This window comes from Ctenopharyngodon idella, chromosome 3 (genome assembly GCF_019924925.1).
Source record: "Ctenopharyngodon idella isolate HZGC_01 chromosome 3, HZGC01, whole genome shotgun sequence".
Taxonomy (NCBI): Eukaryota; Metazoa; Chordata; class Actinopteri; order Cypriniformes; family Xenocyprididae; genus Ctenopharyngodon; species Ctenopharyngodon idella.
Window position 1 is genome coordinate 51,530,672 of NC_067222.1, and position 24,593 is coordinate 51,555,264.

General features: G+C 36.9%; 3 protein-coding genes and 1 pseudogene across 11 annotated transcripts in view; 2 read left to right on the forward strand and 2 right to left on the reverse strand.

Moving 5' to 3' along the window:
- Positions 1-24,593, forward strand: part of LOC127508736 (stonustoxin subunit alpha-like) — a 553,058-nt gene that overhangs the window by 181,853 nt on the left and 346,612 nt on the right. The gene's annotated exons all lie outside the window — the stretch shown is intronic.
- The window catches only part of LOC127508777 (hydroperoxide isomerase ALOXE3-like), a 77,480-nt gene that overhangs the window by 5,709 nt on the left and 47,178 nt on the right, over positions 1-24,593 (reverse strand). The gene's annotated exons all lie outside the window — the stretch shown is intronic.
- Positions 3,971-7,291, forward strand: LOC127508901 (uncharacterized; annotated as a pseudogene).
- LOC127508791 (uncharacterized) lies at positions 13,140-17,222 on the reverse strand. Its single transcript, XM_051887166.1, has 2 exons — positions 16,896-17,222; positions 13,140-14,737 (listed from the first exon to the last, which is right to left on the reverse strand). The coding sequence occupies exons 1-2, from the start codon at positions 17,181-17,183 to the stop codon at positions 13,286-13,288; spliced, it is 1,740 nt and encodes a 579-aa protein (XP_051743126.1). The 5' UTR covers positions 17,184-17,222; the 3' UTR covers positions 13,140-13,285.

Consider the following 24,593-nt stretch of genomic DNA (forward strand, 5'->3'; position numbering starts at 1 on the left):
TGATAACATACCCCTTATGCTTTTTAATTTGATAATTAAACAATTAGGAGCGATAATGAATGACTGAGCTGCATCAACATGTTAGCATAGCTAAGAAAACATAACCCTTGAATAAACTGTAATTTTATGCAGATAAACATGTGAATGCTATTTATTTTTCCTTCTCATCCATGCTTAGACGTATACTCATAGAAATACAACAATAGACCATTTGCTGCTGCATAGACAAAACTGCATAACAATCCAGCTTATGAACAAACATGACGCTTAATATTAACTGTATTGATAGTTTTTTTTTTTTAAGTGACTCAGTCAGACACACGAGCATTTGAATCAACCACACACATTTAGCATTGCTAATAAACATTTCTCTTGAAAACGAGTGCGTCATTGAATAATACCGCTAGATATGGTGGATGCCGATAAAGCGCAATGCTTATATCACTTTAACTGTTTACATATCCATGCTAAACAGCATATAAAATTGCGTTAATGACAAGACCGCTGCTACACTCATGCTTATGTTGACATGACGCTAGTTTAAAACTGTAAGATAGCTCATAGGAATTGATAACTGGAACACACAAAAGCACATATGTGGAAGAAAAGATCATTTTACTTATCTTAGATATTGATTCAGATGCCATCTGAAAGCGCACTGCAGACTGCTAACAGCCATCAACGCCAAATATTTGAATGTTTGAGCAGCGAGCTCATTGGTTGCTGTTGCATCAGTGGCCAATCAGCTGTGCTGCGTAGATAATGATGTGATCGGCAATCGCTACCAAATGATTTAAAGACCCATCAGCCTGCATCAGAGTTTCTCGCCAGAACTGTTATTTTATTTGCCTATTTACATATGTTTCAGTGAAACAATATCTATAATAGAATGTTTTTTTTTTTTTATGTCTGGTTTGTTATTGTACTTCTTTCATATGTTTCAGTGATACCAACATCTATAATTGAATGTATTGTTTGTGTTTAAGACTGTGCCAGACTGAAGGAGCAAAGCTACGGTCCAGACGTACTCGCTGATGGAGCCAGCGGTCCAGAGGGATGCCATACAGCAAAGACTAAATGAATGAATTTTCTCTTTAGACCTATCAGATGGGAGTTGACAAACAATTGGAGGGAGTTTACAGGAATTACATTGATGTTGTGTGATTCCTGGTTTCAAAACATGAATCCAGAAGTGTCTGGTGAGGGTTAGAAGGGTCAGAGTTCACCTCACACTCCAGTTGCTGCACTATCAACTGATGCTAGTGCGGCGACTGTAAACGGCTATCCAACAGCAGCAATGTGCTAAATTTACCTTGTGCTTTTGTATTTAGTTTATTCTTATATAATTAAGGTTTATTGTTATTTTGGAAATGAAGCTTTGAGAGCATGCATCCCCTTCACTTCTCCATCCAACATGTCCCTGGCAAAGAGGATCTGATGGCAGACTCTCATTCCCGCTGGATGGTTGGCTCAGATGCTTCTCAGCAGTATGGGTCCTCATCATGTAGTGGGCCTTGATTTATCTGTTGATGCGATGAAAAAAGAAATCACTGCTGTCAGTGTAATTCAGCTCAGTGTGCTGAATTAAAAATACTGGTGCAGCATATCAAACAGTTGTTAAACTTAGCTTCTTTCTTTTTTTTGACTGTACAACAACTCTGTACACCATTTAAAGAAATAACAGAGGCTGATGGAAATGATTGCTAAATGACTATTGTACAAAAGGCGTTCAATGCGCCAAGTATATAGTATAGTATAGTATGGTATATAGTTAATTTGTAAGCATTACCTATTATGTCCAGTGGCAGTCTACCCTCACTCAAGTTCATTTAAGTATTGCATCAGCTGGATCTCCGGTTGCGTTATGAGCAGGGCCGGCGTGTACCTATGGGCGAACTAGGCAGCCGCCTAGGGCGGCAAGAGAGAAAATTATTAATTTATTTGTTTGACATTAGGTTGCAATTATCGCACTTATATGTTAACTTGGGAATACACAGCCTAAATAAAGGGCTATTCAGACATCTAGTGGCTACAGTATGATATTACAGATTGTTTTAGAAAGTGTTTTCGTAGCTGGAAGGCAGAGCACTGTACAACCATGTCATTTGCATTTTCTTCTTTGAAAACAAAATAGCAGCGAAATTTCCATGAATTGAAAGCATTTATCCCCGCGGGAAGCATCGTTTACACTAGCAGCAGCAATTATCTGCATCTGAGGAGATTGTAGAAGGGTGTTATTTGCGCATGCACCAGTGGGTGAGTCATCACTGGCAACAGAACCAGGAAATACTGTATAATCAAGCAGCGCTTAATATGGTGTTACTATGGCAAAATAATGATTTATTTAGTTTTGAATTAAACTATTGTAATCCTGATAGTATTCCCCCTTTTTTCAAAATGTAACAGTAACAAATTACAGTTACATGTATTCCGTTACTCCCCAACCCTGCCGGTAAGATTTGAACATTCACTGCTAAATTCAAACGTGCTTTGGCAGTGGTGGCAGCACCCATCGCATGTTATAGATCAACTGACATGATTTAAACAACAAATCACCTTCAAATATTTGACATTCCACAGAGCAGAACATTTTCCCATTGCTGAGTTATTGAGGTGTGACAGAGTACAATTGGGCAATCTTCTGAGTCTGAGTAGTCTATGGTCACAAAACTAAGCTCATCCCCATCATTGTGATTTTCTTCATCCACACACACTGCCGACACATTGAATTCTTTAAACGCCTTCACAAAGTTGGCCCCATTATCTGTATCTGTTACTCTTAGTGAATTTCATCCAATATCTCTGCTATTCGATTATATGTGTGTGGACTGGGGAAATGGCGGCATGCAAGGGCAGTGGATTGACGCTCCAATGAGTCTGGCTTAATCCAGTGTGCCGTCACACCAAAAAAGCTTGACACACTAGTAGATCAAATGTCAGCTGTGGTACACAGGTGCCTCACACCTTTCAAGATTTCTTTTAAATGATTAACTTTTGAGGAAAAGTCCTCATCAATCCTCCTCCCTAAAGTTCATCTTGATATCACAGATGTTTGTGGGCTTAGTTCCTGAATCAGATCGACGAATTCTTTCTGTTCAACAGTTGAAAGATGATGCATCCCTTTAACCACATAGGCAACGATAAGCTCATCTACTTTCCAGCGTCCGATGTAAAAGCACTCATTCGTTAACATGCATATGCCCTTTCACACACGGTATCCGTGTCTCAGAGAGGCTCACAGTAAATGCTGCTGCTCCACAAGAGTTTAGACCATTACACCAATATCGTGGCATTAAAATGTAATGTTGTACAACCGACGAACATAGGCTGAAAGTAACAAGCTAACTATTTAGCCTAGCCTACTAAAACGAAGATCAAAACCTAGCATGAACTGTTAAAAATTATAGCAATTTATGCAAAAGACTGATGGAAAACTGGCAGCCTGCACAGTTCTTACCTTGACCACCTTTCATATGCATCAATTTTCTGTTCTGATCTCAACAAGTCTAGGCAAACTAGCCTACTGAGTAAGCACCAATCAGAGGCCGCATTTTTATGATGTCATCATATAGACTTCTTACATTTTCATCAACCTTATTTTGTATTTGAAATACATGTATCATAAATACTGCCCATCCCTGACCACAGGTAATTGAATCTTAAAGAACTAGACCTAGTTCTGTTAACAAAAGACATTGCTATTGTCTATCTTAAAGCTATGTTTAAATATTTTGAGCAAAAAATTGCTGAAATGTCAATGTTTGAATCGATTGATAATTTCTCAATTTTTATGAATATTTGTTGATTGTGTATCTAGTGGGTCTGAGTGAACAGCAGGAGTACAGTGTCTACAACTCTGGAGCAAAGAGGTTTGGAGCTGAATCTTGCATTCGAGAGAGGATTTATGACACAGCAAAAAGACAAGATCCCACAGAGGTCAGACTTCTTGACAAAAATAAAATATCACATATTTGTTTAGCATAATCCTCTGCATGTAGAGTGATCTTTTCTATCTGGTAATTACTTTTATTGCTTTAAGGGTCTCTTCTAAACACAGAGGATGATATGAACAAGCCAGCAGTTACAGCTGAATCAGAACTTCAGTGTGGAAATGTCAAGAGTTGACATTGTAAACTTATACTACTCAGGGTTGCAGTGGTGTGAGATTTTCACGGTACAATAACAGTGTCAGAAAATATCATGGTAAACGATCCTGCACAATAAAATATGGAATTTTTAAATATTTTTGGTGCATACACATTTGTCTTAAGGGAAAAAAAATACTATTTCTAGTTCTTTCATTGGATAATTTTTACTCTTACTCCAATATCTATAAAGATTATTACTTTTCTTTGAGTACAGTTTTTGGATATTCTACGCACCTCTGCTGTCATACCACATTAAAGATAGTCAAAACTGCATTTATTGTTTGAATTTGTGATTAAAACTTACAGAATGAGACTTTTTGCTTTTTCAGATTAGAAACAAAGCTCATCACAGTTGCTGGAAGTTGGAAGGCATGTATTATAAATAGTTAAGTTGTCGGGCATCTATTGAAAATATTGGCTTAAAGATTGATATAGAGTGATGGTAGATTACAGTACTGTTGATAAGCAAATGTATGAGATATGATAACTCACTTTTAACCATGAAACTGTTAAACTGTTGCAACCCTAATCCTGCTGTGTGCAGTAGTACAGACTGAACTTCAACTATGTTGTTTTTTCAAGCAGGTCTTTGGACTTCTGATGTGAAGCCTAAAACAGTTTGTGTGTGTGTGCACTGCAATTTGACATTAAAACACAACTTAAGAAAGCACATCCAGAGCTGACACACTGAATGCAGGGAGACAGTATCATCCACAAGGTATTTAAGATGCCAGTGTGTTGATGGCAAAAATGGAATTTTGACATTGAGAAGTCTTTCCATGGTGTATCTACTCCAATCCGTGTCCTGAAAAATACCTGGGGACAATTACAAAGGTCTGAGTGTGAATTGGATGAGTGCTGCATTACCAGAGACTTTGCCCACAGAAGTGGCATTAAGCCATTTGAGTGTGACCACTTGCAGTCTTTATCCTACTGTCCACGTGTTGGTCAAATACAGACTGATCTTGCAGAAGAAACATTGTGTATGATGGTTGACCAGAAGTGGTTTGGAGAAGCAAGGAAGCACCAGTTAAATAATCTGAAGAAGGAATCTAAGGCCAAAGGAGTTCCATTGTCAGTGTCTGTACAAATAGGAAACCAACTTCATATTACAGCAGACTTGGCCGAGTAATGGTCTCCTATGATGTTAGGAAAAACTCCTGATACTGCCCTTGCTCAATGCCAAGGAAATCTTGTATTCACAAGGCTGTTTCAAAGTGGCATCTTTCACCATCACAAAGAGTTGTTCAAGAAGGTGAAAAGTGTGGAGGAAGTTCCTCCTGAATCACCTGAAGGACAAAAATATGATGACAGCTATCCACTATCTGACTCAAACATCAAAGAAACGATCCACTACATGATGGCTGTTACGGGGCGACTGAGACGAGAGGCGTGCGGATCCATATGCAGGCTTTTATTGATTAAAGACATGGTTGATAACAGGCATGGGTTGGCAACAAGTAAACAGGTATAGAGTAAGCAAGACAGAGTATTCCAGGGACAAGCGTGGTTGATCAATGGCAAACAATATCCAGGAGGGCTAGGCTAAAGAGTAATCCAGGGAAAACAGGCAATAGTCCAAGAGAGGTGCAAACAGAGTCCAAACGGCAGGGCGAGAGAGAAATCCAACACAGGCAGATAATCAGGAAACAGGCAAAAAAACAAGACGTGACTAGACTTTGACTACAACTGAACTCCAACTAGGACCGGGAACTGGCTCCGTAACGTAGCTATGCTAAACAGCATAAATGCTAACAATACTCGGCAGTGACAGAGAGGAAGTGCATGGCTTATGTAGGGTGTGTGATTGGCTGCAGGTGTGTGTGTAATCAGTGCAATGGATGATGGGAAATGTAGTCCCGGGTGAAGCGCAAAAGTCCATACAAAACAGAACTGGGATCGTGACAATGGCACACAAAAAACTTCCTGGTGAGCTTCCCAAGACCGTACTAGATCATTCCAGGGATGTAAAGTCCAACCAGTCCTTTCCAAGACATCTGGTGCCCACAGAATTGAAATGTACAAAGTGCAGAACCCAAAGCTTATGTGATCCAAGACTCATCACAAAAGATGCCAAGATACTAACGTTTTCTGGAGTAATCCAAGGTATGTATGATTATTGTAATGTTACATTAATGTGCTTGGATATGTTATGGATATGTTAGATTCATGCATTTATTTACTTTATTAGGAATATGTACTTACTACAGACAGTGCCCAAACTGTGGAATGACATATAGGAGTGGTCAGATGGGATACATCATTTCAACGATCACATTCTTTTATCATTGCACTTGTGCATGCTCGTAAGAAACTCAATACAGGTATGTCATAATCCCAATACGTTGTTTTCCTATGAATTTTACATGAACTTTTCAAGTCACTTTTATTGATTTCATTCATTCAATGTTTTATTTTTTTAACTTGTTTAATTTCAGAATAGCACTGCTGTAAGTAGGGTAATGGAAATATCACATGCAGCTGAAGGTGGGCCTTTCCCTAAACATGAACTTGTCCTACAAGCTTATTTGCACTTTGAGGCCATGACAGAACTAGACTACAGTTACAGTTGTGTTACCTGTGGGCACTACCCTAGTGTAGTCATAATGGACCTGCACAAGAAGGGAGCCTTCGGCATGCCTGGTATGTTTACCTTTTAATTTGAGTTTATACATTATAGTTTAATTGATATATTCAAATGTTTTTTTTATAACTGTATTTTCTTAGATTTATTCACAAAATATTTTTATCCAATCATGACCACGTTGTTTTTTTTTTTTTTTTAAAGAAATATTTACATAAACCTTTTATTTCATGGACATAGATTGCATTCATTCATAAATTGCAATGTAACTGAATCTAACTATATCCTACTTTTAAATACTATGTTCTATATTTTTATTTTATTGATTGATTGATTGTAGTGAGTGAAATTGACCCTCCTCCGCCAAATTATGATGGCCATGTGGATGGTGAGAAGTTTTGGGAGGCAGTAACAGTAGAGATGATAAGCCGAGGTTTTTATACAAGTAGGCTATGTCTAGCATCACTTTTCAGATATACAGACTTTTACTTGTTTGTTTCTTTACTGCAGTTTAGCTTCTTTCCTTTTCATTATTAGGTGGGATAAAGAACCCCTTCATTGTGCACCCAAGCTACAGCTTTTGGGCAAATGCAGCTTTTCATACTAGCTCATCCAATATGCTAAGCTTCATGTTTCACAAGACTCAACTGAGGATGACATACCACTTAGAGAAGAAAGGCTTGCTGGTTTGTTTCATCTCGCTAATATATTAATTTAGATGTTTTGTTCTGACATGTATAATAATTTTGTTGCCATTTTTCCTTTGGCTAGACTGAGGAAATAAGGGCCCTTTGTAAGGGGTGTGGAATAGATCACAACGGATCTAAGATTAATTTAATCATCTGACTAAAAGAGAGGATGTCAAATAGAGTCACCTACAACAAGGTTTTTGAAAAAGTGTGGGGTGCATCTGGTAAGTCAAACTGTACAGTTATATATTAGGGTGGCATAAAAGTATTGATATAAGCTATCGTTTACATAATCATTTTGCTGTTCAAATTGCGGTGAAGTGATTTTGTCAATTTTAAAGGGTTAGTTCAATTACTCACCCTCATGCCGTTCCAGACCCGTAAGACCTTCGTTAATCTTCGGAACGCAAATTGAGATATTTTTGTTGAAATCCGATGGCTCCGTGAGGCCTGCATAGGGAGCAATGACATTTCCTCTCTCAAGATCCATAAAGGTACTAAAAACATATTTAAATCAGTTCATGTGAGTACAGTGGTTCAATATTAATATTATAAAGCGACGAGAATATTTTTGGTGCGCCAAAAAAAACCAAAATAAAGACTTATTTAGTGATGGACGATTTCAAAACACTGCTTCAGGAAGCTTCGGAGCGTAATGAAATGTCATTGCTCCCTATGTAGGCCTCATGGAGCCATCAGATTTCAACAAAAATATCTTAATTTTAAGGTCTTATGGGTCTGGAATGGCATGAGGGTGAGTAATAAATGACAGAATTTTCATTTTTGGGTGAACCCTTTAAAGCAAGCAGCTTTACAGTATTAAATATAAATAATAATAAAGTCATGCAGTTATGAAATGGACTATAACTTTGTTGTTAAATACATTAGAAATTACAAAAACTGTTGTAATGTGAACCTTTAAAACATACACCTAAAGAATCGTGCAGTCACTACTATCTTCCATTTACTTCCATTTACCATGCACAAAATAGTGATTAGTGATATAAATGCAAATGATGCTGTCTTCATTAAATAAAATAGTTTTTGTCAGGTTTATGAATATGGTTGTGTGTTCTTTATAAGAGTTTTTTTTTTCCAAAATTAGATCCTTTCTAAAAAATAATAAATATCGCAATATATTGGCTTTCTTGCAGTATCGCAATATATCGTATCGGAACCCTGTATCGTGATGTGTATCATATCGCCAGATTCTTGGCAATACACAGCCCTATAGAACAGTGTTATATATTTTGTTGACTTGTGTACTTACATTATGCCAAACGTTCCAGCAATGTTTAAATCTAGAGAAATCAGCGATTTTTACCAGGACACAGACCATGTCATTTGGTCACCTGTCAATGACGTCATATCTACATTACCCTCGATTTCCAGTTTTACTTTCGTAGAAACCAAAGATGCTTTGATAAATTGTTTTAATAGACAGGGGAGCAACTGCTTGGATACATTCATCGGCAATTTTGAGAATCATGCATTGTGCACCCGGCATAAGACAGACATACAAAATGGACCAGGATTAAGAAAAACTGCTGATGAATGATAAGAAAAAATTATAGAAAACCAAATACTGACAATAAACACTAATGACAAGGTCTCTCGAAAGGGGTTTGGTTAATTTCATCCAATTGAAATGTAGCAAACCTTTCTCCATGGTCAGAGAGCAGCCTTTCCATAAAACTGGTCCTGGAATGCCCTAGATTAGAATATGCGGTTTACTACCTTTTGCTTATCAAGAATTAATATGTGCTGATGTAAGTTACCCCAAGCTTTACTCACCCTCAAGCCATCCTAGGTGTATATGACTTTCTTCTTTCTGATGAACACAATCGGACATAGCCTATATTAATAAATATCCTGACGCATCCGAGCTTTATAATGGCAGTGAACGGGATCAACGAGTATGAGCTGAAGAAAGTGCATTATAAACGTACTCCACAGCGGCTCCGGGAGGTTAATAAAGGCCTTCTGAAGCGATGCGTTTGTTTAAGAAAATATCTATATTTAACAAGTTATGAAGTAAAATATCTAGCATCCGCCAGACCGCCTTCTGTATTCAACTTACGAAAAAAGTGTAACTTTTTTTTACGTTACACTTTCTTTGTACGTTGAATATGAAAGTCTGGATGGATGCACTTTCTTGAGCTTCATACTCATTCACCGCCATTATAAAGCTTGGATATAACACCGATTGTGTTCATTAGAAAGAAAAATGTCATACACACCTAGGATGGCTTGAGGGTGAGTAAAGCTTGGGCTAATTTTCATTTTAAAGTGAACTAATCCTTTAACCAATATGACTTTATACTTTATCTACCTTTCAACAGCTTCAACTTTGTCTCCTGAAAGAGCAGTTAAACTAAAAGAATGGCTAAAAAAACAATACCAGACCACAGGACCAAGTTGAGCAGTATATGAAAGAAACTCTTTTTAGGGCTCATTGGATCCGTGAGAATGATAAACTTTCAGATATTGGTTTGGAGCCAGAGTTCCCTCGTCTCATGGACACCCCAGGCACGGTAAATATAATGTAAACTCAATATCTTCTTCACTGTCTTCCTCTCCTATTGGTTTGAAGGATATTATTTTTGATTTAATAATACTAAATTAACATTAATTATGATAAAATGCCAGCCTCACCTTCAGCAATTACGTTTTTAAAAAAAAGTTTTGTCCAACTGAGATATTGTTCAACCGTTTCCCAACAACAGATATCTCAGGACTTCAGTATACTTCACTCTGATGCTGCAGACAGAATGTGCTTATCCTGGTTGCATGTATTTGCTGATAAGATCCTGGCCTTTGCTAAAAGAGATGGGAGACAGATGGATGTCCTCAATTTAGACAACATGTCTGCAGGTTAGATTAAAAATAGGAAAATTCTTGCATTTAAAGGGGTCATGAACTGCGGTTTTTTTTTTTTTTATGATATTCCCTGGGGTCCATTTATAGTGTTAGTAAGATTTTGTACATCAAAAGCAGTCATAATTAAAAAATAAATGGCCATTTTCTTCCCTGATTTTGATTTGAACGCTCAGTTTAAAGGGGTGTCTCCTTTAAGATTTCAAATGTAAATGCCTTCAGCTATGTTTGAGTAACGTCTTTGCATATGAAATTAGAATTATACATGTGAAACTATTGAAACAGTTCTGATGACATTTTCTGTAATTAAATAATTGTGGAAAGCGTAGGTTACACCGTTATGTTTACACCTGCTCCATCAAAGTCCTTTAAACGTGTTTTTTACACACTAAGCATTGTATCCAATGTTCCTAACTAAGAACTGCACAGCAGTGGAAAATATATATACAGATATATATATATTTTTTTAGTCCAAGTGATCCTGTTGTAGTATCTCTCTCTTCACTAACGTGAGTGGGCCAAAGAGACAGAGGCTTTGATCTGTGTCTGTGCAGGCAGTCTTGAGCTGATGTTACGTAATAAAAACTCGGAAGTAAGAAATTAGTCTTTTTTGGCAGCATGGTTTCAATCGTTTTTTTATAGTACAATGACCTCTTATGTCAAAAGATCAGGAGAAATCTGATTTCTCAGTTCATGACCCCTTTAAAATGACTTGCCCCTTCTTGGTGTAAGGCAGTGGTTCACAAACTTGTCCTGCACCATTTTGGATGTCTCCCTTATCAGACACACCCAATTCAAGTCTTGCAGTCTCTACTAATGAGCTGATGAGTTGAATCAGGTGTGTTAGATGAGGGAGACATACAAAATGTGCAGTGGTGTGGCATCCCCAGGACATGTTTGAGAGCCACTGGTTTAAGGGATAGTTCACCAGAAAATGAAAATTCTATATATATATATATAATATGTAAATAAAACAAATATATATAAAACAAACTTTTATGTTATATGTAATTTATCACAATTAAGCTACTTGAGAGCACTAATGTATATACTTACCAGTTGAAGTCACCTCACCTGCAAACCTCCAAACTGAAGCATTATACTTGCATCGTTTGTTGTCTATACTCACCTGCTTTGGACAGTGTTCAATAAAGCATTGTGGTGTTATTCATCTCTCTCTCTCGAGTCTGATATCTCCTAACAGTATGTTACAGTTCAGCAATCTCCAGTGAGATATTCTGCTAAAATGACAGTGTCATACAAAGCAACTGTTCATTTACACAACAGTTTGCGCTGTTTGCTGTTACTAAATCTGCGATCAAACCTTCTTAGTGGTGAGTTCAAACACGAATGCTGACTGTATTGCTTGCGATTGTGGTTGCAGAATAGATGCACTTACGCCACCTCTGTCACAATACAAAGTCATGTTTGTTCTTAAAAAAAACAAACATTTGGAGCAAAATAATCGTGAATCATTTTAACTATTCTTATAGTTATAGCCGTACCTGTGTCAAGTGCACTACTAATTTTTTTTATTTTTTTTTATCAATGCACTTTTAAAGAATTATCTGTGTCTGATATTGTCATTCCCTCATTTAGTCTGGAACCAACATGGTGCTTTACCTGGAAGAGCAGAGACAGGCAAAAGCCTTCCCCTTTGTCTTGGAGCTGGAGTTGCTGGACAGTTTTTTGTGGTGGTGAATGGAGAAGCTCTGGAACAGTCAAATCTCCTCGAGGCTGTGGATGTTTGCTTCAAGGCATTTTATTGCTTTGACATTCACTATCCAAAACAATGTGCCCGTTTGGGAATTTTTGCAGCAGGTAGTATATGGAATGCCTGGTACAGAAAATTCAACCATACGGTTTTTCTTTGTTTTGTATTTTTGTGAAGAGATTATTTAGCTATTTTTCAAATTTAACCTAGTGTGAAAATGCTGCCTGGTGCACACTTTTGAAGTATTAAGTTTTATGTGCCTCCATTTTTGCTGCAGAGGACTAAATGGTTCTTCATTTAAGTTTGTTTATTTATTTATTGGTGAAGAGAATCTAGCTTTTAGATAAGTTTACAGTTTTTATGTGCCTCCATTTTTGCTGCACATGACTGAATGATTATTCATTTAAATGAATGGCAACATATGTTTATTTCTTTTTTTGTGAAGAGGATCTTTATCTATTTTATAGTTTGTTTTTGTGCCTCCATTTTTCATTTAAATGAATGGCAATGTATAGGTTCATGTTTGTTTATTTATTTATTTATTTATTTATTGGTGAAGAGAATCTTTAGCTTTTTTACAGTTCATTTTTGCTGCACGACTAAATGATTGCAATGTATGTACATTGTTTTGAATTTGAGAATCTTTTGCTATTTTATAATCTTAACATACCATACCAACATTTTTACATATGATTTTTGTGGTCCTCCATTTATGCAGAGGACTAATTGTTGATTAAACATGATGAATGTATTTATGATTATTAATTTCCTGGATTAAACACTTCAATTAAATCAATAAACTTATTATTGTGATTAATAAATAAATAAATATATATATTATTAAATATCTAAAATGAACAACCTTCAACATGGGGTTGTTTGACCCAGCACTAATTAAAAAACAACCCAGCAAATGAGCTATAAAACCCAACAAGCTGGGTAAAAACATCCCAGCATGTGTTTTGTCCAATATTTACCCAGCGCTGGGTTGCCAAACAACCCAGCATTTTTTAGAGTGTATGCACCACAGCACCGATCAAAAGACAAACATCAGACATTTGATTTTACTAAACACAAAGTGTACTAGTATGTTTTGCTACTCTGTAAAAAATTGCAAATGATTTATAGATGCATAGATGTTTTTATTGATTTTTTTTGTTTTTGGATACAAATCATCAGAAAAAAAAAAAGTACATTTTAAGCTGCTGTTAATTTCAGAAGCATGCGAGAGACTGGTTTATGAGCGAATTTGCAAGGTTACGCTTTAGACCATCTACTGGTTTACACACTCTTTGCAACATTTAATCCAGCTGCCATTACTATCTGTGTAGCACCATGGGTAAGTATAGCCACGTGCTCCACAAGGGTCATCAGACCTGCAGGTCAGGCCAGTCACAGTGGAGTAGCAGTCGTAAGAAATACAGCAATCATCATAATTGCCTTCATGATCCGTGTAGCACCACAGCTGGTCTTTACCATATTTAGCACAAGCATGGTTGCTCCGGCAGTACTTCCCGTTCAGAGTCTTACTTCTCCATAGCGGAGGGCTGCAGTAGTCCCAGCTGCCAGAGGTGGTGTTGCACCAGTAGTAGTCCTTATCGTAAGTGGCGCATGGGTGATCATCCAAACATCTCGCTCCATTAGCCGTGATGAGCGAGTACCGTGGAGAGCATGGTATCAGCTTTTGGCCTGAGTAACACCTGTAGGAATTGAGTGTGTGCTGGTAGAGGCAGGGAGAGGAGCAGCAGGGCTTGGTTTCACCTCCTGTGTCACATTCACAGCCACTACTCGATTCTGAGACGCTTGAGCAGTGCGATCCATCGGCTGCAGTCATCTGCTTCTCTGGGACCAACAGGCATTCAACAGCATCTGACAGCCCGGACACATTTGCTGGTTTGACTTTAGTTATAAGACAAGCAATTCCAGCCAAATCTTTCAGCTCTTCCGTCACATTGACATAAGCGTCCATGCTGTCAATAGTTAATTCTCCTGTCAACTTACTCATCTTGATGCTGTTTACAGATGATATGTAGCCACTGTTGACAGCCCTTCTCAGTGCTCCGAGTGTGTTCTGCACATCTGAGGTCACCTGGAGTCCTGGCACATTCATGAATTTGTCAAACACACCCTGAACCATATTTAATTTATCACGGTCACCAGAACAATCATCAACAAAAATGCTAATTGACTGAGTTTTTGAGAGCTCACTGAGCCGCTTGTTCAGGTCTGAAACGCTCATCAGGCTTACGCTACCTTCCGGCTGATTGTCCCCCACATAGCCGAAGGAGAAAGACTTTGTGTCATCACTGTGGTGTTTATAGCAGACGGCCGTCCAGATGTGAGAGGGCACGGTCACCCTTTCAGGGTCTTCAGAGATTTCCTTTTGTGGAATCTTTACATTTGCAACAGTTACCGTACCTGTGACAATGTAGACTGCCGCAGAACCACCGTCACTGTCGAGCTTGGTTTTTAAAAAACTCCTCAGAGCGCTCTCCCAACTCTTCCAGTAGGCATGGTTAAAACACGCGTCCATAGGTGCTGCATTGGTCAGAGTAAACGTTGCCTTAAGGCCGTCCTTGCATTGGAAGCTGCTTGGGTTTAGCTGTCCACGAATATACCCGGTGTCGCTGTAGTCGCTGCTGATGGCTTGATATCTTTTTACATTATCTTCATCTAATTCCTTCTCACGGACCATATATTCAGTTCGGGAATCAGGTTGGGAAATCTGCAAAGGAAAGACTATGTTAGATTTTCAATGTCTGTCTGGGGGGTACTTGCACTTTTAAGAGGTTATTTGTAAGCCTGTAATTTTACTTGCAGTAAGTACAAATTAAGGTAAGTAATGTACTTTGCTATTTGTAAAATCACAATCTGTTACTGGGTACGCCTACCAATAAAAACCCTGATATAAGAAAAGATTAAAGTTTGAAATCAAGCATCCTTGTGCTGCGGTGTGTAAGATACTGCAACAAAGTTATCTTATTGTAAAAACACAAATACACAGAGGCCCGGTTTCACAGACAGGGATTAGACTAAGCCAGGATTAGGTCTTAGTTCAATTACAGTGTTCAAGTAGCTTTTATAAACGTACCCTAGAAAAAAACGTTTCTGGTGTGCATCTTGAGACAAAACAATGGCATATATTTTAAGAGATGTTGCTTTCAGCTCAAACATGCATTTTAGTCTGGGACTAGCTTAAGCCTCGTCTGTGAAACCAGGGGATAGTGAGCAGATGTTTCGGTGAGATTATTGTAATAGTAATTGATCAATGTTTATATGTAAATAAAAGCCTAATTTAAAATCTGTTCATCATATAAAGCAGTCTGTCCTGGAGAGCCACAGTCCTGCAGAGATCAGCTCCAACCCTGATCAAACACACCTGAACAAGCTAATCAAGGTCTGAAAGGTTGCTCGAAAGATACAGGCAGGTGAGTTTTTATCAGGATTGGAGCTGAACTCTGCAGGACTGAGGCTCTCCAGGACCAGAGTTCGCCACCCCTGATATAAAGCGAACTTGTCTTCAAAACCCTTGGAATTGTGGTGTCCAACCCTGCTCCTGGAGAGCCACCATCCTGCAGATTTCAGCTCCAACCCCAATCAAACACACCTGAAGCAGCTAATCAAGGTGTTCAGGGTTGCTTGATAATTACAGCAGGTGTGTTGGAGCAGGGTTGGAACTGAAGTCTGCAGGACGGTAGCTCTGCAGGAGCAGGGTTGGAGATCCCTGGCCTTGACTTTCATTGGATGGACTAAAAATATTAAATTTAATATATAGATATTAAATTTTCTTAATGGCAGTATACAGTATATTGTAGGTTTTTCTCATGATATAATGTATCAGTAAATCTGTGTTTTTCATGGTATCGTACCAAAGTTAGAAATTCCCATATTATAACAGTTCATATACTTCAGGTAAAAATGTTTTTTATGAATATAGCTATTTTCTGCATAGATCTCTGATTTGATTCAATGGTGATTGATGAATCATTAAATATCACCAGTAACTAAAAAAAGTACTTTTTTTAAATACTGGTACTTGAGTATTATTTCAGCACTGTAACAGTACTTGTACTTGAACAAATTTTCATTACTTTTTCCAACACTGAACTTAGCTGAACAGAACTGTGTTGTTTCTTAAATGCAGAGCTTCAGCTGCTAATGCAAGTCTTGTGATATACACACTGTAAAAAATATTCCCTAGTTTTTACAAAATAATTTTGTAAAAAATACAGAAAAACTGTAAACACTTACAGAACAAACTGTCAATTTTACAGTATAAAACTGTAATTTACAAACAAGAAAATTTGAATGTAAACAAGTAAATTCAACAATGCACACTACTACTAAAACCTGTTTTGTACCTTTAACATATACTGACAACCACCATAATAATGCAGGTGGTAAAAGAGAAAGCCACATGAAGAATCAGAGTTCTTACTAATCAAGTATATACTAATGTAAAGAGGGTGCAAAGAGTCATTCACGCAAACGCAAAACACCATCATGGTAACCCACAACACTTACATAATGCAATAAACATTCATTAAACAACAGAAGATGTAACATAAAACCCTAATGTACATAACTGATAACAAAAACTATTTTGTTTAAAAAAATCATGTTTCTTAATACTTTCAAATGTGGAGTGTCACACAGGGAATTGTGGGAATATCAGTTTACAGTTTTTGACTGTAAATTATACATTGATTTGTTCTTTTTTACTTCTAAAAATTGTAAAATTTACAGCATTTTACTGTGAAAATTACATAAAATGTCTGGTAAGAGCTTTAACAGTTTTTCCCTGTATATAGTACGGGAACTTACTGTTAACCTATTTACAATTTTTTTCCGTAGCGTTTTTACAATATTTTACACATAGTCACCTGTGGCTCGATGTACCAATCGTCTGTCCTTCCAGCAGTGCTTGAGCACGCAGGATCAAATGTGTAGGCGCTGTAGAGGGGAATCCTGTCAGAAACTGAGTACAGCGTGGCATAAATAAACCCTCCATGTTCATGCTTCTGACAGATTTTCTTGCCGTTCGGATCCATTCCTCTTGGTTCTGTAGTTTTGTAGAAACTCTCTTTACACTCTTCGAAGCACATGACCACTTTTGCTTGAGCACTGAATGCTCTCAGCATAATACAGGTGAGCAGAGCCAGAACAAACATGGTTTGACGCTGGTCTTGTTTTGTACAGCAGAGGTATTGTACACCAAGCAGAAGCTCAGCTGCCTTATATACACATTCAGAGTCAGAGATGTTGTTGTGGGTGTGACTGAAATTAACAAATGAGAAAAAAATAGGAATATGACGAGACCTTTGCGTCATTATATTCAAAAGATGTCTCTCCAACCAAAGATTTGTAACATCATTGAATGATGTCTCGTCTGCCTCTTGACAAACAATTATTGACTCGTCCGCACATTTTAGGTTACCTGAGAAAACATTTTTACAGTGATATGTTAACTGCACCAGACTTAACCAAGAAATTCTACTTAAAAAATCAGTAACACTTTACAATACGGTTTCATTTGTTAACATTAGTTAGCTATATTAGTTGACATGCACTAATTTGCTAATGTTAATTTCAACATTTACTAATATACTTTTTAGATCAAAAGTTGTAACATTAGTTAATGCGCTGTGAATATGAGCATTTCCAGAACTCAAGCCCTTTGGCCTCAGTCAGGTGCTCTGTGATCATCTGCACGTCCTGTGATAGCAGTTGCCATTTTGTGCGTTTGGGCCACACACACCCCTCATATTTATCCAGAGGAGGTAGCAGCAGTTGTTTCTGAACTCACTGTCTCCCCTAACGGCTCCATTATTGCCGCAGAGGCCGACTCAGAAGTGCCTGATATAGCCACGGAGGTCATCATCAACATTCCTGTCTGCCCTGACATGACCACGGAAGTCGTCCTGTTATGGCCACTGATGCCATTGACTGAAACTTTTGTGTCCTTGCCACCTGGACGAACACACATGACCAGTAGTGGTCAGTGGAAAAACATGTTATTATAACTGACTCAAAAGAACAAATATCTGAAAAAATACAATAATATCGACCTTGACAAAAACATGTTTCGGGGCTGGAAAACACTGTACACAAAGTGCACTTCCTCACACATCTGTCAAGAGATGCAGCCCAGGGGGGAAAAGGTGAAAGCTGAACATAGACTAAACAGTGGAAATTTAAAGCAAGAACAAAACTGTGAAATGATGCGAGATCATGTAGTTCATCACCTTAGAGCAGACGCAGATGCAGAAGTGAAGCAGCACAAAAACGGGTGTGCCTCACTACCTTGCACAATATTTCCTAACAATTTCTTAAGATTTGCACAAACACAACAAAAGCTCATTGTCACTGTGATGGAGAACTGCACCTAAAGAAAGTAATGGTGAACATTTTAGTATGGGGAACACATGTTCACTATTAACTACAACTTTTGTGTTTATTAATAGTTAGTAAGATAGTAAAGCTTTAGGTATTGGGTAGGATTAAGGGATGTAGAATAATATGGAGCTAGGATTATGACAATACTATTTGAATTGTGTAAATTTGAATTATAGACAAGTGTAATTTAATAAAATTGAATATTATGTGGCATTTTACATAGCTCTGAATTTGATTTGTTAACTTGAATATTAAACATTTGAAATTGAACACAACTGAAATGTTTTCATGGCAGAATTTTATAGACATGTATTTTCAAACAGCAGATTTTTCATTCTGAAATTTTAGACTGCAAATATCCAGTTTTTAAAAATACAGCTTCAAGTTTTCAAAATGAAGAAGAAATTCAGAACATCAAATTCAATATTGTAAATTCAAAGTGCAGAAATTCAGATCTTACAGAAAGTAGGTCAGAGGCCATCCGCAGGGAAGAGTAGAGGCTCTCAGAAAAGTCGAACGGAGCATTTCGGCCAATTACAGAGCTGCAGTTGTTTTTCTGAGGCGAGTCTGTGCTTAAACATTTATGAGCTGTATTCATATGTTAGGTTGGCTTTTTCAGCACTTGAAACATTTGTCTAAAAGTATATTTGGCGTGAATGTGATTAGCATGCTACTGTGTCTACACTGGACGCGAGCGACTTGACAATAGAGCCCATTGATTATAATCAGTAATATAATGTCTACACTGGATGCAGGCGGCGTGGCGCAACACCGTGTCTATGCTGGACGCGACCGCGCCGTGTCACAACGGCTTGTAGTGACCGCTGCAAAGAGCGTGGACTGCGTCAGAAATAACAGGAATTCGTTTGCTGTTGGGGATTTGACCTGTTGCGTCGGGCCGCGCCACATTCAGTGTAGACAATATCACTGATTTGACTAGTACAAATCAGTGCTATTGTGTGAACATGAATAAATGCCTTAGAATAATGTGTATTGAGTGGAAATTAATGGTATAATGCATGGGCGTATGAACCATTGTATGTGGGTGGGGCAAGACCCATCCACTTTATCCACTTCATAAGACCAATGATGTTGGCCTCACTCACTTTTACTCTCTCAAATTCAAGCGCGTCTGTTCACTTTTCAGAGCGCCGTCAGTCAACACCATTCTATTTGAGGAATGCCCTAATAAATATAGTCAACAAACATGTAAATAAATTATCAAACTGTGTGTGCGTGTGAGGCGCCGGCGCGATCACTTGAACCAGTCATTTGAGTAGCTACTTATAGCCCCGGAAAACTATATTCCATCATTAATGCTCATAGCCTACAAAAGCACCGTCTTAAACTGCAGATGGTCTACTTTTATTTATGTAGCCTATAAAAACAGAACATTGTGTTCTTATAAAATAAAGAAAACAGACAGGATAGCCTACTGCTTTCCGCCGTCTCAATTTCTTTTTCATCAATCCCTTTTTTTTTTTCATTTTGTTAATCTGTTAATTATTTGAGTGAAATATTTGGCCTATTTAGTCTTTATAGGCTAGCCTATTTTATTCTGCGCTGTGCGTGTCGATGCTTCCTCATGTTCTGTTGCTTATGCTTTGCGCAAGTAAAACTAAACTCCTGGAAAACAAACTTTATTTTTAATGGGTCACAGACACTTTTCCATTATTTCGTGAGGTATCTGGATATGCAATCTCTTGATTCTTTTCCCCTATATTTTCACAGGGGAAGATAGATCATGGCCATGAATTAATAATTCCTTCCCACAATTTATTCATTCCCTTAATTTAGTGAAATACAAGTTGTACTAATCTTTTTAATTTAACGAGGGACAAGGAAATAAAAAGTCGTAGGAACAAAATTATATATACAGTTGCAAGAAAAAGTATGTGAACCACTTGCAGAATCTGTGAAAATGTGCAAAATTTTAACAAAATAAGAGAGATCATACAAAATGCATGTTATTTTTTATTTAGTACTGTCCTGAGTAAGATATTTTACATAAAAGATGTTTACATATAATCCACAAGACAAAAAAATAGCTGAATTTATGAAAATAACCCCATTCATAAGTTTGTGAACCATTGATTCTTAACACTGTGTGTGGTTACCTGATGATCTACGACTGTTTGTTTGTTTAGTGATGGTTGTTCATGAGTCTCTTGTTTGTTCTGAGCAGTTAAACTGAGCTCTGTTCTTCAGAAAAAATCTCCAGTGAAAACATTTGAACAGGATGAAGAGGTCCAAATTTTTCTTATTTTGCTTGAATATCATTTTTTTAATTTAGTTCTGCCCTTCGGAAGCAACAGAAGATACTTGCATGTTTCCTGGAAGACAAATTAAATACAATTTACCTTGATCTTCAAATTCCACACGTTTTCACCCCCATCTATTAATGCATTGAGTTTCCTTCTGGAGCATCAGTGGGAATGTTTGAACCTTTTTTAATAGTTGTGTTTGAGTCCCTCAGTTGTCCTCAGTGTGAAAAGATGGATCTCAAAATCATTCAGTCACTGCTGGAAAGGGTTCAAATATGCAGAAGATGCTGGAAAACTGAATAATCTGCAGGAGCTGGAGGATTTTTCTGAAGAACAGAGCTCAGTTTAACTGCTCAGAACAAACAAGAGACTCATGAACAACCATCACTAAACAAACAAACAGTCGTAGATCATCCAGGTAACCACACACAGTATTAAGAATCAATGGTTCACATACTTATGAATGGGGTTATTTTAATAAATTCAGCTATTATTTTGTCTTATGGATTATATGTAAACATCTTTTATGTAAAATATCTTACTCAGGACAGTACTAAATAAAAAATAACATGCATTTTGTATGATCTCCCTTATTTTGTTAAAATTAACATTTTCACAGATTCTGCAAGTGGTTCACATACTTTTTCTTGCAACTGTATATATATATATATAGAGAGAGAGAGAGAGAGAGCTTATATCTGTTTTTTGTTTTTACTTTTTTTCAGCATGTCAGTCCGTAGTTCACACTTGCCAGTATTCAGTTTCGCTTTTCTCGGCATCACAGCATATTGTACGGAAGATACAGTTTGCTTTGACGATTTTCAAATGGTGACAATATTGGAATATTAGGAAAACACATGAATTTATGAGAGACTCTGCCTGCTCATCTCAAACCCCCTCTCAAAGCGCAGAGCCCGATATATGATGAAATAATTGTATTAAACTGACTTAGGCCCTACTTATAGGCTACTAAATTTCATTGCTTTCCATGTTCAAGGACTTTGTATCATTTCTATTTTAATGCAATTTTAAAGTTTGGATAACATTAAAAGCATTTGTACAAAACGGACTTGCTTCTTTTTTCCTCTGTGTTTTTCGCACGAGACGCTCATTGCTCGACGATCGATAAGCTTATATATATATATATATATATATATATATATATATATTTATATATATATATATATATATATATATATATAATATAAGCTTATTTCTAGGGGAGGACCACTAAATCTTTGCTCTTTGCAGCGGTCACTACAAGCTGGTGTGATGTGGCGCGGTCGCGTCCGGCATAGACACAGTGTTGCACCACGCCGCCTGCATCCAGTGTAGACATTATATTACTGATTATAATCAATATTGTCACGTTGCTCGCGTCCTGTGTAGACACAGTAGCATGCTAATCACTTTCACGCCAAATATACTTTAAAACAAACAATAGAGAAACTTAGCGAGACTTCTGAGATTCTTTGTTAACGTTAACTCACGCATATGTTAACAGCGCAAGTAGTTAACATTAGTTAATGCATTAGATAACATGAACTAATTATGAACAATGCCTCTAAATAGCTTTAATGTTTTAAGGTTAACTTACTGTACTTACATTAATTTATGTAGCAGTTGACACATTTCTAACTCACCACTCACACTAAAGGTGAAAATGCCATTGTGTACCGTATCAGCATTATTTATTAACAAGGCATTGATTTGGGCTGTAAACATTCTGAAGTGGAAACCATCTAAACATTAACAGATATGTTGTTCATGTTTATATGCACTTTACTATCATTATTTAAATTCAACAAAGCATTTATTAATGAAATTTGTGAACCTTATTAATTTTACTGAAACTTAAATGAGTGAAAGCCATTCTTATACATTTTCAGAACCTTTTTTACCAGCCTGGTCTCATTGAAACTTACGTATTAATACCTACGTATTGACAAAGACATAAATAGTACATTTTTGTACGTTTAGAAAGGTGCTGAAACGTACAACATTGACGTATTTATAGCACTAAAACGTAAAAATACTTACTATATTTTTACGAATATTTACGAATCTTTCATGTCATAATGATAAAGATATATGTATAATTTTCCTTTTATCGTTTTATAGATAAATGTAAGATCCCTAAACCCCATCCCGAACCTATACCCATTTTATACAGAATGTTAAAATAATAAAACATAATGGAAATAAATGTTCAGGGAAATGACAATTTTAGTAAAAATATAACATTAAAACGATATTATGAGCCACTAATCCACACCTACCCATAAACCTACCCATAACCATTTCTTAAAACTCCGTACTGTTATAAATAAAAGAATAACAGACAAACAAGCGTAATCACAATCATTTATTTTTTGCGAAAATGTCAAAAAGTGGTACCAAAAGTAGTTAAAATGATGATGAGTTCCAGTTGCAGTCCTCTCTGGTGGTAATAGTTTTTATAGGGTTCAGAGCAGAATTTAAGCTATTAATCCATGAAAATATGAATCCGGCTTCTCTCCGTGAAGGCGCGCACTCATTTCAAATGTCAATCCACTGAAACACGGCATGTCGCAATCTGAGACGAAGCAGGTGAGAACCAATGAGCGTTCGATATCAGTGCCGTAAAGGTGCTGGAGGGCGCAACTTTCAAATTTGAATCATAACGAGCGCGAGCTTTGACTGTGAATGTCGCTGCTGAGAATGAAGATGAAGATCGCCGGAAAAAGTGCAGAATTTGGATCTGTTTCTGACAAACATATGGATTATAAAGATTTGGAGTACAGCGAACAAATAAAGTTGATGTGATTTGGGAATTTATGTTGTTTAATTATGTTTAGGCCTAAAGCCCAAATCAATGCCTTGTAATTAAATAATGCTGATAAGGTACACAATGGCATTTTTATCTTTAGGGTAAGATGGTGAGTTAGAAATGTTCACCCTTAGTGTGTCAACTGATACATAAACTAATGTAAATATGTACAGTAAGTTAACCTTAAAATATTAAGGCTATTTACAGGCATTGTTCGTGATTATTTCATATTATAGTGCATTAACTAATGTTAACTACTTGTGCTGTTAACATGAATAGATGCATTAATATAAGTGCGAGTTAACGTTAACAATGATTAACTAATGCTGAACAGAGGTGTTGTTCATGGTTAGGTAATGTTAACATGAATACATGGATTAATATATGCGTGAGTTAACGTTAAAAAACATTAACTAATGCTCAACAGAGGTGTTGTTCATGGTTAATGTTAACTAATGCATTAACTAATGTTAACTAATACAACCTTATTGTGAAGTGTTACCGTTGATTTAAAAAAAAAATGAATAAATGAATAATAAGTGTTGTAGACCTGTTTTTAATTAAGTTGTTTTTCAAATAAAGGTTTCGGAGTCAGTGATATCAGATTGTTTGCGGGGTTTTTTTTATTACTTACCCTGTAACTACATGAAACAAAAGTATATTTCCCCATGTATTAAAAAAGATTGCAATAGTTTTTTCTACTTGCCTTGAAACAACTTAATCAGTGCACTTTCTCGCTAAATTGCTCCCAAACGTAAGATTGTTGTCTATCATAATAGTATAAGTACCCCTTAGTTCTAAAATACTTACAGTATAAATAATTTGTTTTCCTGCACTGTAAAAAATCCAACTTGCAAAATGTTGGCTCAGTTTAAAATTGTAAGTCAAGTGGACACATTTTTGAGCACAGTGTTGAGTTTACTTATAAAAGCTATTTAACTGCATGTTGAATGCTACTTTTTTCCACTTGAGATATTCAACAAAGATAAAAACTGTGCCATGCAACTCTGCCTCCCCTACCCATGCACATGGACCCCTGGGACCTGTGTTATTTTTTGACTTTTGTCATTACAATGCATTTGCATTACGTTTAAACAATATAAAAGTGTTAG

Excerpts from the sequence above, each read along its gene's own strand:
- LOC127508791 (XM_051887166.1), bottom strand. The coding sequence starts at position 17,183 with ATGTTTGTTCTGGCTCTGCTCACCTGTATTATGCTGAGAGCATTCAGT. Across the intron at positions 14,738-16,895 it reads ATTGGTACATCGAGCCACAG|ATTTCCCAACCTGATTCCCG; the intron begins GTGACTATGTGT and ends TTTCCTTTGCAG.